Source organism: Triturus cristatus, chromosome 9, assembly GCF_964204655.1.
Source record: "Triturus cristatus chromosome 9, aTriCri1.1, whole genome shotgun sequence".
Classification (NCBI taxonomy): domain Eukaryota; kingdom Metazoa; phylum Chordata; class Amphibia; order Caudata; family Salamandridae; genus Triturus; species Triturus cristatus.
In genome coordinates this window covers 903,610,095-903,631,488 of record NC_140592.1, presented here as the reverse complement: position 1 = coordinate 903,631,488, position 21,394 = coordinate 903,610,095, and the positions used below count along the sequence as shown (strand labels likewise).

Here is a 21,394-nt window from a genome sequence, read left to right as displayed (position 1 = left end):
CTGCCCCACTCCTAGCCAAAGATTTTCTAAGTGTGCACATAGTAAAACAAGTAAAACAGAGTTCTGCGTCTCCGGACCTAGCAATTTCGGGTCCAGAAACACCAACCACTGCGCTTCGCCTACAGTTGTATACCAATCCTCGAAAACTGCACAAACATCCTACATCGGAAAAGTTAAGTCATATGACTGAGTAACACCGTGCTCACAACAACACTCGCCACACCACACTGTTCTACAACAGAAAACAGAAAATTACTTTGAATATACATCCAATACAGCTTAAATTTGTAATTAACTGAAAAGTATGGCACCCAAAAACACGCCGGTGTCACCCTTCAAGAACAAGGAATTTTTTTAACCGACCAATGTAAACTTGGTGTGCAATAGAAACCTCAGAACAGACTGGAAAGTCACCTGTCGGCTAAAACAATGAGAAACATCCTGTGGCAATAGCAGAATGTGCTATATAACCACCAATAACATGGCTTGTCTTATCCTTTGGGAGTTAAATAGATGTGACGCTTTAGACTAGGGGTATTCATTACTGTCAATGCAGTAGCGTTATTGACCATATTGGAAGCATATGTTGTAAGACTTTATGCATTGTGTGATACAACCTAAAAGTTTACATAATTCATTTATCAGGATGGCAATTTCACTTTCAAATACTGAATAATATAAATAGAGAACGGAACTTGCATAAGACTAACATCTTTACAAAGAGGGATTCTATAATTGGTACTCAGCTGTGGTATGATACAAGGTGCATGCTAGGCATCAATATCAATGATTTTATTAGCATTTCATTTAAACATGTTTTGCAACCAGATCAAAATAATATTCTTACAGAAATGACCGTCTTAGGGGCATAGAGAATGCAGAAGTCGTCACTTTCGGAAGGCACATCCATCATGGCTTCGCCAATTAAATGAGGAGTAAAGGGAACACAGGGTGGCGACAGCTCCTGCGAAATATTCCCACTTTCATCCGGAAACAGGAAGAGATCTGAGCATGATGGTTCTTGAATATGACATTTTTCATCTGAAACACCTTCAAAGAAAATATATTTTAAAATGCATACAACTGTACTCGAACTCCTATGCTATTACAATTAATATTGCACTGAACACAATGAGTAAGAAAAATGTTAAATGCTCACCATTTTAGGATCAATTTCCCCATAAGAGTTTTTGACTTAAATATTAAGAATATTTACTGCTTATTTAGTGTAAAATCAACCTCTACAACGTTTTTATTGGAACCCAAAGTTGTTCTATAGACTACAACCTAATGTTCAGGGACATAACATTACAGTGATCCCACGTGGGCCTTCCGGTAAAAATCTCTTTGAATCCTACCCAAAACAATAAGCAAATATCTTTCTGTACTTTAGACTGTTTAAGTTTTTTAATGTACGGTGAATTTTGGTACACTGTAAGTCTAATGTATGTACGAATATATGTATGTATGTATATGGTATGCTTATAACACAAATCTAGCCAAAAGGCACGGGAGTGCTATACATTGTCAATGACAAGCATAGGGTAAACGAGCAAGAGTAGAGGAAAATAGGTTGTGGATGGTTAATGTGATGTGGTGAGTTCTAAATTGAGCAGGGTTTGGGCGGTTCTAATGGATACGGGGATGTTGTTCTAGATCCTGGGTGCATAGATTGAAAAGACCTGCTGCCTTGTTTTTTTGTTCTTTTTTACACTTTCTAGTCTGCAGTTTGATGTTGTCCTGGCTGGGGCCTTTTGGTCCTTGGTAGATCTAACAATAAAAAGATACATTCTTATACTTCCACAAGGCTTGAGAGTTAGAGTGTGGTGACCACAAAGAATGAGAATTTTTTTTGTACCCTAAGTTTGATTAGGGCCAACCGAAGGGCTCCAAGGAGATGGATTTTCGGCAGCCCTGGTTAGGCACCCTTTTCCCAAATGTTCAGGGGCTCCTTTTTCACTGAGGGTGCCATTTAAAGGAATAACTCTGCCCTCCAATGCTTTTCAATTAGGGACTTCAATACGGGTGGTCTTGAAACCCAAGATAAACAGCGTTAGAAACTGTGAGGCCATGATTAAGGCTTTCAAATGCAAGGGCTAAAGGTTCTCTGAGGTTACTCTTAGCCCGTGGTACAGACACCTAGGGCAAAAGTCCACTATCAATGTACTTTCTCGTCAGGGCAGTCACTAATATTGAAACCTTTATTTGTGCCTTCACTCTTTCAGACTTCCTCATGTCAGGTACTCTGCCACCGACCATGAAGAGGATGCAGGCATCCTGGATTAGAAATTGATTTTGATGGCCAAATATTTTTATGGCATCCTGAATGACAGGATGGTTTGGTTTAAATTGAAAGCAGGGACTTGTGACTGGTAGATATTAAGATGTAAACATTTCACTCCAAGTCATTAATGCGGCAGTACATAAACAAAGCAAACCCAACGACGGACCAAGGTCAAGCACTTGAATTCCAACTGTTTTCCTTCTTATTAGAGTACACTATGTCTGTGTACGTGGTGCAACAACTTCCAACATCCGTCGTTGTTAGATGCGGGGCAGGACCAAAAGTTTTTAACACAAAGGAAGGTGCACTCAAAAAACAAAGTCCAAATTGATATATATTCCAAAGAATTTTTCTTGATCTTCTTGTTTATTAAAGAGAATAGACAGCCAACGCGTTTCGTTCCTAAAACACAGGAACTTCTTCAGGGCAAGGAGTAGGTAACACAAGAGAAATCTTATTCCACAGGCTGTGTTGCTCTCTTGCCGGTTATCATGCCGTCGGTTTCATTCTGAACAATAGGAATAATTGATCTAACAATGGATTCCCTATCACTTTGAGTGAATATTGTGTACAACACGCGACTTAATCTTAATAAGAGATTTTGCGTTCACTTTTAAATTTGTGGACGTGCTATTATACACCAAATGTGCGATACGTCATTTTGATCTGGGTATTGCCCGATTCAACGAATATGGAATAAGATTTCTCTCGTGTTACCTACTCCTTGCCCTGAAGAAGTTCCTGTGTTTTAGGAACGAAACGTGTTGGCTGTCTATTCTCTTTAATAAACAAGAAGATCAAGAAAAATTCTTTGGACTATATATCAATTTGGACTTTGTTTTTTGAGTGCACCTTCCTTTGTGTTAAAAATTAATGCGGCAGTAAAGGCAAGCAAGAGTGGCAAGGCTGCCGGCCCTGATGGGATACCAATCGATCTCTATAAGTCAAACCTGGCGGTATGGGGCCCTATTTTTTACCAGGGTTTTACAAGCGTGCTGCGAAAAGGGATTTATAGGTACATGGTCTGAATCAATTATAGTCCCCATTTTTAAAAAGGGTGAGCGGGAGAACCCTGCTTGCTACCGCCCAATATCTCTGTTGGACTCCCTAATGAAGGTACCGGGCAGGATTGTTTTAGATCGATTACAGGCATGGACTGAAGAAAATGGTATTATAAGTGACGATCAGTATGGTTTTAGAGTCGGTTTAGGAACTAACGAGCAGATTTTGAATCTCAGCATTTTAATTGGCAAATATACGCAGGCTAAAACAGGGAAATTTTATTTGGCTTTCATTGACCGCACAGCCGCTTTTGATTGCGTTATTCATAATAAGCTGTGGGGAGTCCTTAACGAACTAAAAGTTGACCCTGTTTTAATTCAGTTTTTAAGGCAGTTATATTCTGGAGCCACTGCAAAAGTCCGTTACGGAACAAAGGGTGAGTGCACTGCGCCATTTAAAGTGGAGAGGGGCGTAAGGCAAGGTTGCGTTTTGGCACCACTCCTGTTCTCATTATATACTAACGCTCTGGAACAGGAGTTGGTGTCTCACACTAGGGATCCGCCATCTGTAAATACTCGCCCGATAGCCTCTCTCCTCTATGCCGTCGACACGGTACTTATGGCTCGCACTCAGATTGGCCTACAGAGGGCTCTTTCCTTTTATACCAGTTTTATGGATAGGCTCGGTTTAAAACTGAATGCAAAGAAAAGCTCCGTTATGTCATGTGGGAGAGGGAAAAACAAGCATAGAAGTTACCAGGCGGGGGGGAGTAGGGTGGAAACCATCAACTCGCTAAGTTATCTGGGTGTCCTTTTTAACAGAACTGGCTCTTGGGCTCCAGCTGTCAAGACCAGGAGCTTACTCTTCATGAAGTCCATCGTGGCCCTAATAAATGTCACTAAAAAATTGGGGAAAAGCCCGCCTGAAATTTTATAAAAAATGTATCAAGCAAAATACTTGAGCATAGCAGTTTATGGGGCAGGCATTTGGGGTTTCCAGGAATGCACATCAATTCAACGTATTGAAAACGCCTTCTTAAGGTTTATTTTAGCCGTCCCAGCTAGTGCCCCAGTTTTTAATTGTCACAGCGAATTAGGAGTTGTATATATCTCCGATTTAATTAAAGTTCAACCGATATTGCTGTGGCATAGAATTTGGACTTCGGCTAGTACTGGCCTTAACAGGGAAATAATAATGGATGCAATGAGATTAGATAATGCCTGCAAAATTTTATGGCTTAAATATGTAAAAAATGTTATGCAGGACATTGGACACCCAGAGTTCTTCACCTCACCCAATAACATGAACTCTATCAACCGGAAGGATTTAAAAAAAAGTTTGTATGACCCACCTAGAAGAAAACAGGTTAACTCTTGAGATGAATAAACCTATGGTGGTTAAACACCAAATAATTACTATAACATGCAACATCCAACCATATCTGTTATGTGTCATGGGCGGATACGATAGATATCTATTAACAAGATTTAGATTTGGGACTTTCCATCGTCTGATCACCCACCCAGCTATTAACGATTGGTCAAGGGAACTCTGCCGATGCCCTTGTGACAATATTTCATTACAATCTACATTACATGTAATCCTATTCGGTAAATTTTATAGCAACGAAAGGCGCAGATGGATAATACACCTACTAAAACAGGGAGGATGGAGGCAATGTCGCCCTGCCTTCGTGCATTTACAGATGTTGGGAAATTGTTACTGTATTGGCTCCATGGTGGGTTTTCTAAAGAGTGTGTTGAGGACTAGGAAATGCCTAAATAACTAAACTGCAAGATACGTAACAGGTTGGAACTATTTAGTGCGAGATGGTTCGTTTTAGGAATTACAGGTTTACATGTACCTTATGAATTTTTAGGAACTTATACTCATGAGATGTGCATTGATGAATTTTATATGTATTTTATGATGATATATTCTTTTATATGCTTGCTTTTATGATTTTAATGTTTAAAATCAAATAAAGCACGTTTTGACTTTGAAAGATGTACATACAGTGTCTGAGCTTTTTGTAAAAGTCAACAACTCTTTTGTGATATGGAAATCGACACCAGACACAACTGTACATAGAGGAGACAGTCAGCATGATGAGCAATGCCCCAGCATAGTTCTTTGTAATAGAAGCTACTGTGAATATTTGCAAAAAACATCCCTCCATCTTCAAAATGCAAGCGCTGATGCTAGTCTGAATGGGTGTAACAATCAAATGAGAAGATCATTTGGTGAGTTCATTCCTGATCTCCTCAATGATTGCTGCGTGGATTTTCAGTACAAGTGAATGAGGGCCAACAAACCTCTCTTCTTCTGCCAAGTTTGGCCATTTGACACATAAACACTGAGGTGTGCCACCAGTCTACTAAATGAATATGGTTTGTGTCAAAGGGCGGGGAGAGGTTGTCCACTATCAATAAAATGTGCTCATCTTCAGACTGAGATTGGCCTTTTCAGGCTTTCACCATGGTGTTGGCTGGTTTAGCCCGCAATTTATAACAGTAAAGCATTGATCATGTACCCTCATGTCAATGATTAGTTGGTAAGAGTGCCTTCTTCCTCAGATGAATTAGAGAATAATCATTGGGTTCTACCCATGCTTTAAAAGCCACTGAGCATGCAAAAATCTTGTCAAACCATTCGTGAGAAGACTGCACTCACTTAAGAAGTGTTGGACTCCTTGCTTGGAATGTCCTTCTCCTCTCCAACGTGAGTTGATCCCTCTATCAATCCTGGCCTCATTTCCAGCATTGCCTCTCTACCGTGGTTTAATAGTTTCAGATCACTTTAGGTCTCCAGAACTGATAGCAAAGTGGGTAGGTCTCAAACTGGACTCCATCTGGTAGCTCCCTGGAAAAGGGAATCAGACTGTCTCTAGTGTGTTGCGTTCCTCATGAAGTCCTGGATTACCTCATTTGGTGGTTGGAGAAGGCTACTTTCTTGACAGAACTTTCATAGGGGTCAAAATAATAAGGTAAGCATCATAATGAATGCAACCTGACCTTCATCCCATTCCAATTTTCCTGGGACTGACAAGGATCTTCTTTGTCAGTAGCCACGATACATCTCACTTCCCAAATATAACTGCCGGGGTATGGTTATTTCACATGATGCTTTTAGTTCTACGCATCTGCCAGTGGCACTCCCATTCTGACTTAAAAAGTTACAGCACTAACCCCAGGCCACACCAATCATCTGCCACACCAGATCCAAGATAGTCCATAGTCATGGGTGTCTTTTAATTTAGAACTTATTAGGGGGAACTTCAGCTCAATTCCCAGTGGTGCTAGGTCGGGGGAAGAGATTGCCTGGAACTTAATCCCATATGCCAAGTGCCAAGGAACAAGGTTAAGCTCAAATCGCTATCACCTTTTACTCCTACTCATGCTGTTGGGAACACCTGTGGGCCATTTAACAGTGCACCACCTTCAATCCCATGACAATGGGTAGAATGCTCAAGTTAAATGCAATTTGTGGTCTTGAAGGCCTTCCTGCTTTCTCAGAAGGAGAAAGGAGTCATGCTCCTCTCAGAAAATATGACAACCCCATGAGCATCATAACTAAATTTAGCACCACATAATTTATAGAGAATGCAGTGTTTCAGTAGTACTAGGTCCAGAGATAACTTTGGTATGGCGAACTGTGAGCCTAGGCCTAGCAAATGGTAAATCTAAGGCTGAGTATTTTAAAATTACGCTCTCCTCTGGTTGTCCGCCCAATTATTTAAAGAAAATAGAGTATGTTGTTGCTAGTCCTTTACCTACTATTTCCAATCAGCTACTGTAATAGGGCACAAATCCAGACTCTGCTTAAAAAAAGGCCATTATTAAAGCACTTCTAATGAAGTCTGGTTCAGACCCTAAAGAGTCCCCCAACTATAGGCAAGTGTTTCTGTTCCTATTACTGCAAATGTAACAGAAAAGCACATAACGGATGTTACTTACCTTCGTTAACGCTTTGCCTGGAATAGGCATAATCTAGCCGCACATTCTTTACCTTGCAATTTCTCAGCTGTCAGGCCAGATACGGATTTTGCTCGAGTAATACCCTTGTGCGCCAGTCGGTGGCATCAGTCATCTCAGCGTGACAGCTGCGGTAACAGCACGTTGGAAGTGACGTCTGTGTCACCTATATAGGCGCCACCTCAGCGCGATGATGTCAGTTACTTTTCACGACTTTCCATGCCAGGAGCATGTAGCCATGTAGTGCACTGATAGTGGTATGTTTAGAACAAATAGGCCCCTCAAAGGGATCAGTCCTCACCCTAAAAACCTTTCCACAGTGCGGGGAGGATGGATATGTCGGCAATGAATCTGCGGCTAGATTATGTATCTACCAGATATGGTGAGACAGAAGGTAAGTAACTTGTCCATCTGATAGAGACATCTAGCCGCAGATTCCTCACCTTAGAATAGATTCCCCAGCAATACCATCCCCGGAAGAGGGACTGAGGACAAGTTTAGACCAGGTAGTCCTGCATGACACAGCTGCCAAAAAGGCTGTCCCTGCAGACTTGGCTGTCCAGGCAGTAGTGCTTAGAGAACGCGTGCAGTGATGCCAACGTTGCTGCCTGACAAATGTTAAGGACTGGAACATAATGTTGCAATGCTATGGTAGCAGCCTAAGCTCTGGTGGGAAGAGCTCTTAAGCCTTCAGGCTTAAGAGCTCAACTTTTCTTTGATCCAACGTACACCATGAAGAGCTGGTCGTCCACACGGAACTCTTTATTGCGGTCAAGGTAGAACAACAATGGTTTTTTGGAGTTCAGATGGTAGAGTAGCTCCTCCTCTTTAGAGGGGTGCAAAGAAGCATAGAAAGTGGGCAAAGTGACTGATTGCCCCACGTGGAATGGTGTTACAACTTTCGGTAAGAAAGAGGCCCTAGAGCAAAGCACCAACTTATCAGGGAAGATGGTGAGGTAAGGAGGCTTGGATGATAGAGCCTGCAATTTGCTCACGCTCACTCTCCTGGCAAAAGTTATTGCCACTAAAGAGGCTGTTTGAATGGAAAGCAGCCAGAGGGGGCAGCTGTGACGAGGGTCGAAAGCAGTACACATTAGGAAGATGAAAATCAAATTAAGGTTCCACTGAGGCATGATGAATGGGGGAGGAGGGAACATCTGTACAAGCAACTTAACAAATCTGTTTACAATAGGGGATTTAAATAAAGAGGGTTGATCTGGCAGCCGTAAGAAGGCAGACAAGGCTGAAAGGTACCTTTAAGAGTTCCCAGAGTAGAGCCCTGCTAGGCAAGTGTCAAAATAAAGAGAAGTACTTGAGAGAGAGAGAAGCAGAAAGAGGATCAATAGACCGTTCTGTACAATATTTTACAAATGGTTGCCACTGGCTGGCATACACAGTCTTGGTAGAGGGACGCCTGCCTGTCGAAATCACATCACATACTTCAGGATGAAGATTGAATGCTGTCAACTGCTGCCGATCAATCTCCACACAAGAAGGCGTAGAGTGGACAGGTACGGGTGGAGGACCCTTCCCTATTGCTGTGACAGCAGATCCACCCGAAGGGGCAGCCTGATCAGAGGATCGGTAATCTGTTGGAGAAGCTCAGGATATCAGCCTCTCCGTGCCCAGTCCAGAGTTACAACAATGACTTGTACCTTACCTGGTCGCTCCTGCTCTTCTTGAGCACGCTGTACAAGAGTGGTATTGGCAGAAAGCCATACAGAAGGACTGCGCTCCACTCGAGATGAAAAGCATTGCTGAGCGGGTGCCGCTTTCGAAACACCAGTGCACAATACTGCTGACATTGCACATTCTCGGCAGAGGCGAACAGATCTAACCAAGGCTCTCCACACTTCTGAAAGAAACCTTGTGCCTCCTCCGGATAGAGATGCTATCCACTAGGTATCGATGGCTGAGTTTGTCCGCCTTGGCGTTCGGGGAACCTGCCAGGTGTTGAACCACCAGGGATATGTCCTGCTGTTCCAGCCATGTCCAGAGACGCAGGGCCTCTTGACAAAGGGTCCAGGACCCCACCCCGCCCTGTTCATTGCAGTACCACATGGTGGTGGTGTTGTCCATGAACACCTGAACCAGCTTTCCCTTGATGGAAGGAAGAAAAGACTTCAATGCCAAGCGAATCGTTTGGAGCTCCAACAAGTTGATGTGGAGTTTGGCTTCAGCCGGACACCAGAGTCCTCTGATCTCCACCTCTCCAAGATGGATGTCCCATCCCATGCATCTATTACTACTATGTGATCTGGTTGGTCAGCCACCACTGCAGATGCAGTGCAGTTCCCTCCGAGATCTAGACCATGTCATAGAGATTCCCCTGATTCTAACACACTGTAACTTCAGGTCCCACTGCAGAGCCGGCATTTGCCTTCTGGCATGTATCACTAGCAGGATGCAGGAGGCCATGAGGCCCAGCAGCCTCACAGTCAGTCTTGCCAAAATCCAGTACAGAGGCTGAAATATCGGTATCATAGCCTGAATATCCAGGACTTGCTGCTTGGGAGGGTAGGCCCAAAACGGCACTGTTTCCAGAACAGCTCCAAAGAAAGGGAGCATCTGAGATGGAATCTGGTGTGATTTTCGGACGTTGATACTGACCCCATTGAAAGCAGGTGATTCATCGTAGTCTGGAGGTGTGAGAGGACAGTCTGGGACGAGCTACCCTTCAACAGCCATTCGTCGAGATAGGGGAAGACTGGCACACCTCAGCTGGGCACCCAAGGGGCACTGGTAAGGCTAAAGGGGAGCGCTGTGAACTGAAAGTGCTCATGGCCTACCATGAACCACAGGTAGTGCCAATGGGCAGGCAGGACGAGAATGTGAAAATAGGCATCCTGCAAGTCCAACGCTACGATCCAGTTTCTGGGATCTAGGGCAAACGAAACGTGAGCCAGAGTGAGCATTTTGAACTTTTCCTTTTTGAGGAAGTAGCTGAGGGCTCACAGATCTAGAATAGGAGGAAGGCCCTTGTCCTTTTTCGGGACCAGAAAGTAGTGGGAATAGCAACCACAGCCTACTTCTGGCGTCAAAACCCTCTCTATAGCCCCCTTGGCAAAGAGAGTCCTGACGTCCTGCTGAAGCAAGTTCGGTTGGTCCTCTGTCAGCTGGTCGTAAGCCGGAGGAAAGGAGGGAGGGGTAGTGTCGAAGGGGAGGGAGTAGCCCTTTGGGACTATATGAAGAACCCACTTGTCCGATGTGATATTTTGCCAGTGGTGAAGATGATGGCTGATCCCGCCACCAACCGACCGCCCATGATCTTGAAGGGCCGGACTAGGAAGGTTTAGAGTCTGCAGGGGAGGGGTGACTGCCTCGACTTTTGGCTGCCTGACCTATGAGGTTGAAAGAAGCTGTGCCTACAGTCTTGTAGAGGTTGCTGTACTTGCACTATCTTATGGCTTGGGTATGGCTGGCAGGGCTGAAAACCCCTTCCGTGGCCACGAAAGGGGCAAAAACCAGACGGGGATGGGTGGTCACCGAGAAGCCCAAGGACTTGACCGTAGCCCGCGAGTCCTTAAAGCGCTCCAGAGCCATGTATGCCTGGTCTCCGAATAGACGGGTGACATCAAAGGGCATGTCCATAAGGGAAGACTGGACATCATCAAAAAAGTCAGAATTTCTGCCCAGCGAGTTGGGGGTGTCAAGCCCACAACGAATGGTGAACCTTGCCACATCTCTCCTGTCTGATACCGCTTGGGAGAGAATGGCCCGGGCCTCCTCCGGGACCTGTGGCAGCACTTGCACAACCGTTTTCCACGAGGAGTGGGTGTAACGGCCCGATGGGCATGCAATGCTCATTGACCACAATGCAAGGCTGGCAGAAGAAAAAATCTTCTTGTCCCAACTATCCAACCTCTTGGATTTCCTGTCCAGGGGAGCAAAAGGAAAAGCGCCTTGTGAGGTAGAGGTTTGAACCACCAAGCTTTCGGGGGTAGGGTGGTTGGTGAGGAATGTTGGGTCGCTCTGTGCAAGGTAATTACGGCGAGGCAATTGTCCTTTTCACAGGAGCCCTGTGCTGAGCTTAGGCCAGTTCCCCGAAGGACATCAGTCAAGACCTCATTAAAAGGCAGGAGGGGTTCTGAGAAGGAGACACCCGGCTGCAGGACCTCTCTCAAAATGTGCGTCTTGACTTGCACCGAAAGGAGCTGACGGTCCAGGACCTCGGCTCCTCTTCTCTCCACCATAGTATGTGATGCTCCCTCCTCAGTAGCCACAGTAAGGGGAGAAAGCGAGACAGAATCTGGGGAGGTATTCAGTCCACTGGCCTCACCCAATTCCTCATACCAGTCCATTTTGTGCTCAGGCTAGTCTTGTAAAGGATCCAATGACCCTTCCTAATCTTCCTTCATTCCTAGCTCCTCAAAAAAAGGCTGAAGAACCGACCTAGGACCCAAGGGTGTCACCGGAACTGGAATCGGCATCGGTGCCGGGGAAGGCTGTAGGGGCACGACAAGCGCCAGTCCGGATCCACCACCAGATCTATTGGGGGGCATCGGCGCCGGAGCGGCTGGCGCAGAACCCGATGGAGTCTCCCTAGTCTGAAGGCGCACCAGGAGGGTCAGGTCGCCCAAACATAAGGCACATGGCATCACTGAATTCTTTAAGCTAGGCAGGGGTCGCTCCAGCTCCTGGAAAGGCAGAGAAGCATGGAGCTGACCCAGAGGCAGCTTCCGTAGAACGAGGCCTAGAGCTTCGAGACTCCTCCATCACATTGGCTGATGGATAGGGAGAAGTTAAAGCATGCTTCGACTTCTTGTGTTTCTTATGCCTCTTACCTGATCGACGCAACAACTACAAGCAGGAGAACGAGAAATTAGGACTCCTGGAGCAGTGCCCAGACCTTCCTCTCGATCTGGACTAACGGCGTGGAGCCAAACTGCGGGCCACAAGCAGTTTTGGGAACTGCTCCCTGAAAGCCTTCGGACCCATGGTCTACACACCAAAAATCATCAACAAAACGTTGAAAAAAGCCTGTCAAAAAGTGACAGACGATAGCTACAGATTCCCTACCCTTCACATCTATTATATCTGCTGCACACAGGGTTCCACTTGGTGTTCCACAGGGCTCCTCTTTAAGCCATTTTTTAAACATTTATCTTAGACAAATGGCTAACCTAATAAGATCATTAGATTTTTCCGTGTACACTTATTCTGCTAACACTCAGACAGTGTGGAACTTAGGTGTTTTAGAGATTGTAATGATGAAACAGGCTAAAATGCTACAGCAGTATTCTTTTAGCTGAAAGAAAAAATAACTGAGGATTTGGTGATTGGAGGAAATTCTCATATTTCTGCCTGGCATTTGCTCTACCCACTGCCACTGAGTGGCCTATCCCTCTTACCTTGCATTCCATTTTGACTTTAATCTCTCGTGATCATCGCAAGTAAACAGAGGAGCAAGTACACGTTTTGTTTTACAGTCTGTATGTAATAAGGACGCTTCTGCCAATTTTACTGGATGTAAGTGAAAAAAACATCACTAATACCAGGATTTTGCACAAGTTAGACTGAGGTTACTCATTCTACATGGGGATACGGAAATGTGTGTTTTCTTTAAGTCAGGTGCTGCAGAAAGCGGCAGCTCAATTTTTAGCAAGATTCCTGATTGGAACGACATCCTATTTTTGTGTTTACATAGCAATATTTTACACTTTGCTAAGTGAGCTGTAACTGGGGGAGCGGGGAGACTAACAACTGAATCAAATTCAAATCAATGATGCAAGGCTGAAGGTAGATATTTTCCTTATTGCACCTGAAAAAGAAAACATGCTTAAAAGAGCTTGTTTGTGCAACAGGATGCAGGCCTTTGTGCTTTAAAGTTTGACACCTGGCAACAACTCTACATTTCTAATTTTGCTTAGGAAAAAAACACAAACTTCAAATTCACACACTCTTTTTATGAGTGGAAAGAGTTGTTGGGTAAGTGAGTACAGTGCCAGGACTGATGGATTTATTAGACAAACAGTTATTCAAATTCCAATGTGATGTGCATATTTGATATGATTGCAGGTAGAAAAACTGCTGAGAATGTGAGAATATGGTAGAGGAAGACAGAGCTACATGAAGAGGCAGAGAGTACTTGCAGGCCCTCTCTGCCACACTTGCTTGACCATGTAAAAGCCTCATGTGACAGTAACATCAGGTCCACCCATTTTCCATGGACCAAATTATGGAAAAGACATACTGGACGAAGCCAAACACAAGTACAGAAGCATAACAGAACACTTAAGAGGAGAAATGGGAGGGTATTAAAGGCACTTCAGGAGCTGTCATATAATTAAAAAAGAACATTACTGAACTTAAGTAATATGTTCTTCTAATGGATATTAGCCCCCACAGCTTTATTACTTCTAAACCATTGCCAGAGCAGCCAAAAAGGAGGCATAATACATGCATAACAAGAATTGCAGACGTGCCGTGCCAAATTGCAATTGATTACAGTCTTTCTCCTCTAGACATTACTGTTTTTAATATTGTTTACCTAAAGAATGAACAGAAGGGCATGTATACAAACCAACTTAACTGGAACCCCACCCAAAAGTGCAAAGGTGTCTCCTACATCTCTAAAACCCTCAAGGACACATTTGCCTGCCAACTGGTAGCAATAGCCAACTGTCAATGAAATCCACCTTTAACTTTTTTGTTTCCCAATAGCTTTCCATAGCCGAGCTTCCTGAAAGCCAATGAAGGTTTAACTTAACCCTAAAAGTCTGAGTCCTATAAATGTAGTGGGTAAGAGTCATATGGTCTGGACTAAATTGCAAGAGTTGGAAAGAGAGCCGACAAGGAAATGATCTTAGACACATTAGGCTCAGAGTACCTTGGTCTTAGAGAATGCAGTAAATGGAGGAGAAGCAGAAAGCACGGCGAGTTCACTGGCATGCTAAACTGAAGTAATGGCTAAAAAAGAAAGACACTTCCAAGAAAGAAAACAAATCTCACATCAATCCAAATGTTCAAATGAAGATCACATGAGAAAGATAAAGATCATGCCAATGCTCATTCACACCTTTCCCCACAAGAGACACTGCTAACTGTAAAATACAAATCGCCTGGAGTGGATCTAGCATTATCTGTGCACTACATTTGAAACACAACCTATCTACTAGACTAGACTGATTTCATACAAGAGCTTCTGCTAGCTAACACATCTCCAACACATCTGGAGGGAGCTAATAAAACACCAAGGCTAACCTGTTAATTTACAAACAATTAGACATAGAGATTGAGTGTTGGGATGTCCTGATTCCGTAAAAGCAAAGCATCACTGAGAGGAAGGACCAGTGGAGCTAGACAAATGAGATGAAAAACGTCGTTAGACCACATCCTGTGAACCCAGAAGAACGCTGTACAACCAGGTGTGGGCAAATGTATTGCCAAAAGAACCTAGAGAATTTGCTTGAAGGGAATGGATGATACTTCCTGTTTTCAAAAATGGCAAAAATGACCATCAGTGGAAGGCCCCGAGATAGGAAGATCTCTGGGGAACCTACTGGCTGGTCTCCTATTCATGGGAGAGTGGTGATGTTGTCCTCATCCCGGTCAGCTTTTGCATTGTTCTTCCTCGCTAGATTAATTGCTGAGAGCCTAGTGAAATTAATTCAAGTAATCCAACCATCCCTTTGATTTTTTTAAACACTTTAAATGCAAGGGGGATGCCCAGACATGATCCCCATGCTTTAGGATTCAAGCTGCCTACTACTGCGGAAATATGTAGAAACCAGCCTGAGGTTGTTTATGTACCTGCTCAGAGAGGGCCTGGCAGTTCAGGCTGGACTGTTCTTACTAGAGCAAGGCTAAGGCTGATTTGCATTTGGCTGGTTCTTGTTTGAGGTGGCATGGTGGGCATAAAATGACAGACTGGATTGCAGCCCTGAGTAATAACCAATGGCTGAAAATAAATCAAGTAATCCACCAATCAATTGTGACTTTTCCATCTTTACAGCCATGCCATAATGTGCTTGCTCAGGAGTAACAGGTCCTTCTGCTGGCAAAAAATCCCCTTCCTGACTGGTGTATAACACTACATATAGAGTATACTGGAGGCAAAGAGATCATCTGCCTCACTACTGTCATTCTCAACAGACCTGATGCATGAGGATACCGAATGCCACCCGAATCAGAACCAAATATATTTTCAAACCTAGGAAAGATCTCATGTGAAGCTACTTAAAAAAATCTTGGTAAGCTAATCTTTAAACAATGCTCTGCTTTGGCCTCAGCACTATACATAATTTTCCATGCCACAAATTCTGTTTGCAGCATTGTGCCTCGGTCACTAAAAACAATACAAATAGTTACTTCAAAATCAGATTTGCAACAGAAGTCACAACCAGCACTACAATGGGAGAAGCAACTGGCTTTGAAGGAACCAAACTTGACCAAAGGTGTAAGGAACCAGAATTGACACTGACTTAGCATCAACCTTAGGGGCCAAAAAACGTTCAACAAGGCTTGTTGAAAGGCCTATATTTAATTAGCAAATGCTGCTACAATGGGACAGATCACCTGGGGTATTAGATTGTCACAAACCTGGTCTGAAGAAGCTAATGAAGTATTGATAAAGTTGTTGTGCATGAGGAGGACCTTCCTATACCTTCTCTAAGGTGAAGGCAGATCCTTGAGTTAGTAACCATTTACTGACCATTTACGAGTAAACCACAACCTGCTCCATACCAAAGCCATGAAACGTTTAGTATTTCTCTCACAGATCATTTTCAGGATACATGAGAGTTCAAAGGTCACACTGTGACAAGTTGTTTCTACTTCCCAGACACCAAGGGCAATTGGTGTACGGTTCAAGCCAAAATCAGCATGACACAACCTTCATGGCTTAACGCCTGATGATTTTGGAGGAAAAAACATCCCAAAACATCTAAGAATACTTGGTGACTCCAGAGCACTGTAACAAAGTACAATAACAAAGGAACTAATGTCACCATGGAGCGTGACCTTTATATGGAACTATTGCTTCACTTCAGGTGATGTTCAGAGATTACGTGGTTGATGTCAGAAAGCAACATCTGGCACCATCAAATCAATATAGTAAAATTCTGTGCAGACACAGTGTGGCTTTTGCAAACGTGGTTCAGATTCAAGGCAGTAGAAGGATTCACTATCCATTAGAAGTATGTGTTCAGTAAAGAGGCTGTAATGAGACAAACGCATATAGTGTTTAAACTAAAACTTGACCTAAGTGCATATGTACCACGAAAACTAAGGCTCTTCTTACCATTAAGAAGATGATTCATAGGAGAAGCAGCTTGATGACCATCCATCTCCTCCATAGCATCACTCATTAGATCCCGCAAAATCTGTTGCTCAGCTTCTGCGAGTAGTGCACCTTGCGAAGAGGATTTATGATTTGGCCCAGACTGCAAAACATGAAGTTCACATTAAAAAAAAACTTGAATTGATTTAATCTGGACAGTTTTTGCGTTTAATATCAACAAAAGATGTATCATTTATATGGTACATCCTGGAGGATAGGCATGTTTATAAGTAGAAAATATATCTCTACTGTCATTTACTTACAATTAGAACATTAACCCCACACTTATTCATTCGACATTCCACAATCTGTAGGTGTCCTATATTTACGGCTCAATCAAAAATATTTCAAAGCTATACATCTCATAAAAAAGGAAGTTAGTCAACAGTAACAATGCAATCCATCAGAGTATTGATCACACATTTACATGCTTTGTAACATTTCTGATAATCAGAATGAGCCTGTGGAAAGGTAAAGACTAGGTAGTTGGTTGTAAAATCATATGTAATATAATGTTGGAGGTCTAGTATTTTACTTACGGCAGACATGGTTCTAGAAGAAAATGCGTATGTCATTATCAAAGCACAGCATGAGCATTTACGGCCTGGTTGAGAGTTGGGCAGCAACAGAAAATCTTCTGATTTGTGGAGCAAGTGCTAATTCTGGAGGACAACCATTTGGCAAAATTTCCTCCAAAAGACTATCCACATGATGGCAGAAATTACCCATGAACATCATAGTCCACATGTGGCACTTACTTCACAAATCGGTATTTTGCTTTACCATCCAACTGTTATCAGGCCCCAAAGCCATGGGTTGATTACATAGAGCAGTTATCAGAGTGAATGGTGAGGCAATACATTGCCAATGTTACATACAGCTATGACCGACTCAAATATACAGAACATTCTGTATACTTGACTAAGTCCATTTCACAGTAAGACAACTAAGTAAACTGATGGAGAAGATGAAAAATAGGTAGTGTTAGGAAGCTTGAAAAAGGCCAACAATACGTTTTACTAGATGTAAGAACATTGGCAATCCTGAGAGCTACCTGGCTCAACCTGAAAACTACCTGGTTTAAGTTTACTCATGAGAAGGAGTTTGGACATACATTCACTTTGAGACAGAATATCAAAACAGATAGAGAGATAAATGTGACACAGGCATGGAGCTGCTAAGCAGCAAGAAGGATTGAAAACTACTGTTCGAAATCAGGGCTTCCCTAGGTTACAGAAAAGATTAATATATAAATCATGCACTAATTAGATAGCATTAGACCGTAGAAATAACCCATGGAATAGGTCAAACCAGAGGCCATCAGACAGTCAAAGCATCTTTCTTAACAAGAGAGTATACTTGGGTGTTCTACGGCACAACACTGTTATGTTATGTGACTTTGTAGAGCGTGGCTAATCACCTGTGAGGGTATCCAGACGGTGTGTAGGGCAGGCCTAAGGAGGGAGGAGGAGATCATGCCTGTTTTGTCTAGAAGAGCCATGCCTGAGGTTCCTTCGGAAGTCCATGAGGGAGGGGTAGATTCTCAGGTGTTTCGGGAGGTTTTGTTCTATCTCTTGTCTGCGAGGTATGAGAAAAAGCATCCTCCGTTTCTGATCTTCTTGATGCAAGGGAGGTGTGCTCTTTCCAGGGACGCAGATGGAAGGTGTCTGGTGGGTTGGTAGAAGTTAAGGTGGTGGTTGAGGAGAGCTGGACCGGTGCTGTGGAGAGCTTTGTAGGTGTGGGTGAGGAGCTTGTACTTACATTTTTTCTGGATTGGGCGCTAGTGGAGATTATTGAAATGTGGAGCGATGTGGTTATTTCACGGGATGTTCAGGATGGTCAGGTGCATGCGTTCTCGGTGGTTTGGAGTTGGCGTAGGACATGGGCTGTGATTCCTATGTAGAGGGAGCTTTTGTAATCAAGTCTATTTGTGATAAGAGCCTGGGTGACCATTCGTCTGGTGTTCAGTGGGATCCAATTGAAAATCATGTGCAGCATTCGCAGGATGTGGAAGCATGATGAGGATATGTGGCGTTGATCTGTCTGCTCATAGAGAAGTTGGTGTCCAGGATCATCACAAGGTCCTCGGCATGTTCCACAGTGGTAGGTGGGGGGCTATTTCAGAGGGTCACTAAGAGGCGTCCCAAGTGGAGTGGTTGTTGCCAAAGATAGCACTTTGGTTCTGTCTGTGTTGAGCTGAACAACAAACAAATGATGGACGGAATGCTGACAATGCATACATTCTCCCCCAGTCAAGAGATCTGGGTTAAATCCATCAATCTTTTGCCCACTACACCACCCCAGTTTAGACATGGCCATATGCAAATCAGTCTTGACCCTGTGCCTCATGGGAACAGTCCAGCCCAAACTGCCAAGCCATGTCTTCCCTGGACCGGAATCAAGCATCCTAGGACCGGTTTCTGGCTATCAGCCGTCATCAGCCAGGATAGCTTGACTCCAGTGGCGTAGTGAGCACGGGTCCCACGTCTGGGAATACCCATCCCACTTAGGGCGAAAAGCGTTACAACAAACAAATGATGGACGGAATGCTGACAATGCATACATTCTCCCCCAGTCAAGAGATCTGGGTTAAATCCATCGTTCTTTTGCCCACTACACCACCCCAGTTTAGACATGGCCATATGCAAATCAGTCTTGACCCTGTGCCTCATGGGAACAGTCCAGCCCAAACTGCCAAGCCATGTCTTGCCTGGACCGGAATCAAGTATCCTAGGACCGGTTTCTGGCTATCAGCCGTCATCAGCCAGGATAGCTTGACTCCAGTGGCGTAGTGAGCACGGGTCCCACGTCTGGGAATACCCATCCCACTTAGGGCGAAAAGCGTTACAACAAACAAATGATGGACGGAATGCTGACAATGCATACATTCTCCCCCAGTCAAGAGATCTGGGTTAAATCCATCGTTCTTTTGCCCACTATACCACCCCAGTTTAGACATGGCCATATGCAAATCAGTCTTGACCCTGTGCCTCATGGGAACAGTCCAGCCCAAACTGCCAAGCCATGTCTTCCCTGGACCGGAATCAAGCATCCTAGGACCGGTTTCTGGCTATCAGCCGTCATCAGCCAGGATAGCTTGACTCCAGTGGCGTAGTGAGCACGGGTCCCACGTCTGGGAATACCCATCCCACTTAGGGCGAAAAGCGTTACAACAAACAAATGATGGACGGAATGCTGACAATGCATACATTCTCCCCCAGTCAAGAGATCTGGGTTAAATCCATCGTTCTTTTGCCCACTACACCACCCCAGTTTAGACATGGCCATATGTTGAGCTGAAAGCAGTTGTTTTTCATCCATCAGTGACATTGTTCAGTTTTGGGTGACACGTGTTAGGCCATCTGCTGAATGGTTTAATCAGGATCTGCCATTATCGAAGAAGTCCTACATAGAGCATTTATGGTAAAAGATTATAGTGTTGATAGTAAAGCCAACTATAATGTGGCACTTAAACAACATTATAGGCAAATACACAGAAATCACAGACAATATTATGCACAGAAGATTGAGTCTTCTGCTAACTCTTCAAGAGAACTTTTTTCAATTGTCAATTCCATGTCATCGTTGGAACGTGCTTCTGCTCATAACACTCAGTCTTCTGAGAGCTGCAACGTGATTGCTTGTTTCTTTGCTGATAAAGTGGCAAAAATGTATGAATCCTTTTCGCAAGATGTCAGAGACATCCGATGCCCGGAAGCTTGGTTTGAGGTTTCATCTTCTGGGGACAGCCTCACTAGTTTTATTGTTCTTACTCTGGATGAACTTAGGATGCTTTTTACCAAACTCTAATCTGGGTGACTGATGGACCCGGCTCCAACCAAAATTTTGGTTCTCAGAATGGAATCTATTCAACCTCATTTGCGCAACTTGATTGCCACGTCACTTACAAGAGGTCAATTACCTCTGAGGCAGAAACACGCTACTGTTGTGTCCCACCTTCTTTAGACCCAAGGCTGCTTGAAAACAAGACCAATCTTGCTGCTGGCCTTTTTTGCAAAGGTGGCTGAACAGCATGTGAACATGCAACTAACAAATTTCATAAAGACTAATAATCTGTTACGCCGGACCCAGTCAGGCTTTCGGGCACAACACTCTACAGAGTCAGCTTTATTGTTAGCTTTGGAATCTCTTAGACTTTGTGCAGACAGGGGACAGACAGCAGCATTAATAATGTTGGACCTCAGAGCAGCATTTGACACTGTGTCTTATGGCATTCTTTTAGAGTGTCAGGGGTATGGCTCCGAGGTGGTTGTCCTCCTTCCTCCAAAACTGCACCTTCCAGGTAGCTCAAAGGCCCTTTTCCACTGAAACATTGCCTCTGCTTAAGAGAGTGCATCAGGGCTCCATGTTGAGCTCTACGTTATTTAATCTATACATGCGCCCCTGGCAGATATCATCGAACACAATGTGACCATTGCATCTTATGCTGATGATAAGCAACTTATTGTCACTCTGTACCAGGAAGTGGAAGATGCGGCTGCCTAATTTAGTTTGGTGAAGCTGGCAGAATGGATGAACAAGAGCTGCCTCAGGCTTAATGCTAATAAAACTAAGGTTCCTATTGTTGGTTAAGCTTCCTCTGTCTGGTTTACCGTCTGGTGGCCTGACGCTTTGGACCCGTTCCAGTCCCTAAGTTAAAGATAAAGAACTTAGGAGTTTGGTTCGACCCTAAGCTGACTTTTGATAGTCAGATAGCTTGAGTTGCAGGCAAATGTTTCAGCACGTTAAACATTCTGAGGAAGATTATGGATCTTCTGCCTCTGGCTGCCAGGAAAACCATAGTCCAGGCATTGGTGACATCCCACCTGGGCTATTTCAATATCCTTTACATTG

The 21,394-nt window shown here is 43.9% G+C and overlaps 1 protein-coding gene across 1 annotated transcript in view; it reads right to left on the bottom strand.

Annotated features, from left to right (window-relative positions):
- The window catches only part of ATG2B (autophagy related 2B), a 1,039,004-nt gene that overhangs the window by 388,928 nt on the left and 628,682 nt on the right, over positions 1 to 21,394 (bottom strand). Inside the window, exons 29-30 of the mRNA XM_085626438.1 lie at positions 16,502 to 16,643; positions 848 to 1,050 (exon numbers count right to left, since the gene is read on the bottom strand). Of these exons, the coding sequence (XP_085482564.1) occupies positions 848 to 1,050; positions 16,502 to 16,643 (345 nt within the window). The remainder of the gene's footprint in view (positions 1 to 847; positions 1,051 to 16,501; positions 16,644 to 21,394) is intronic.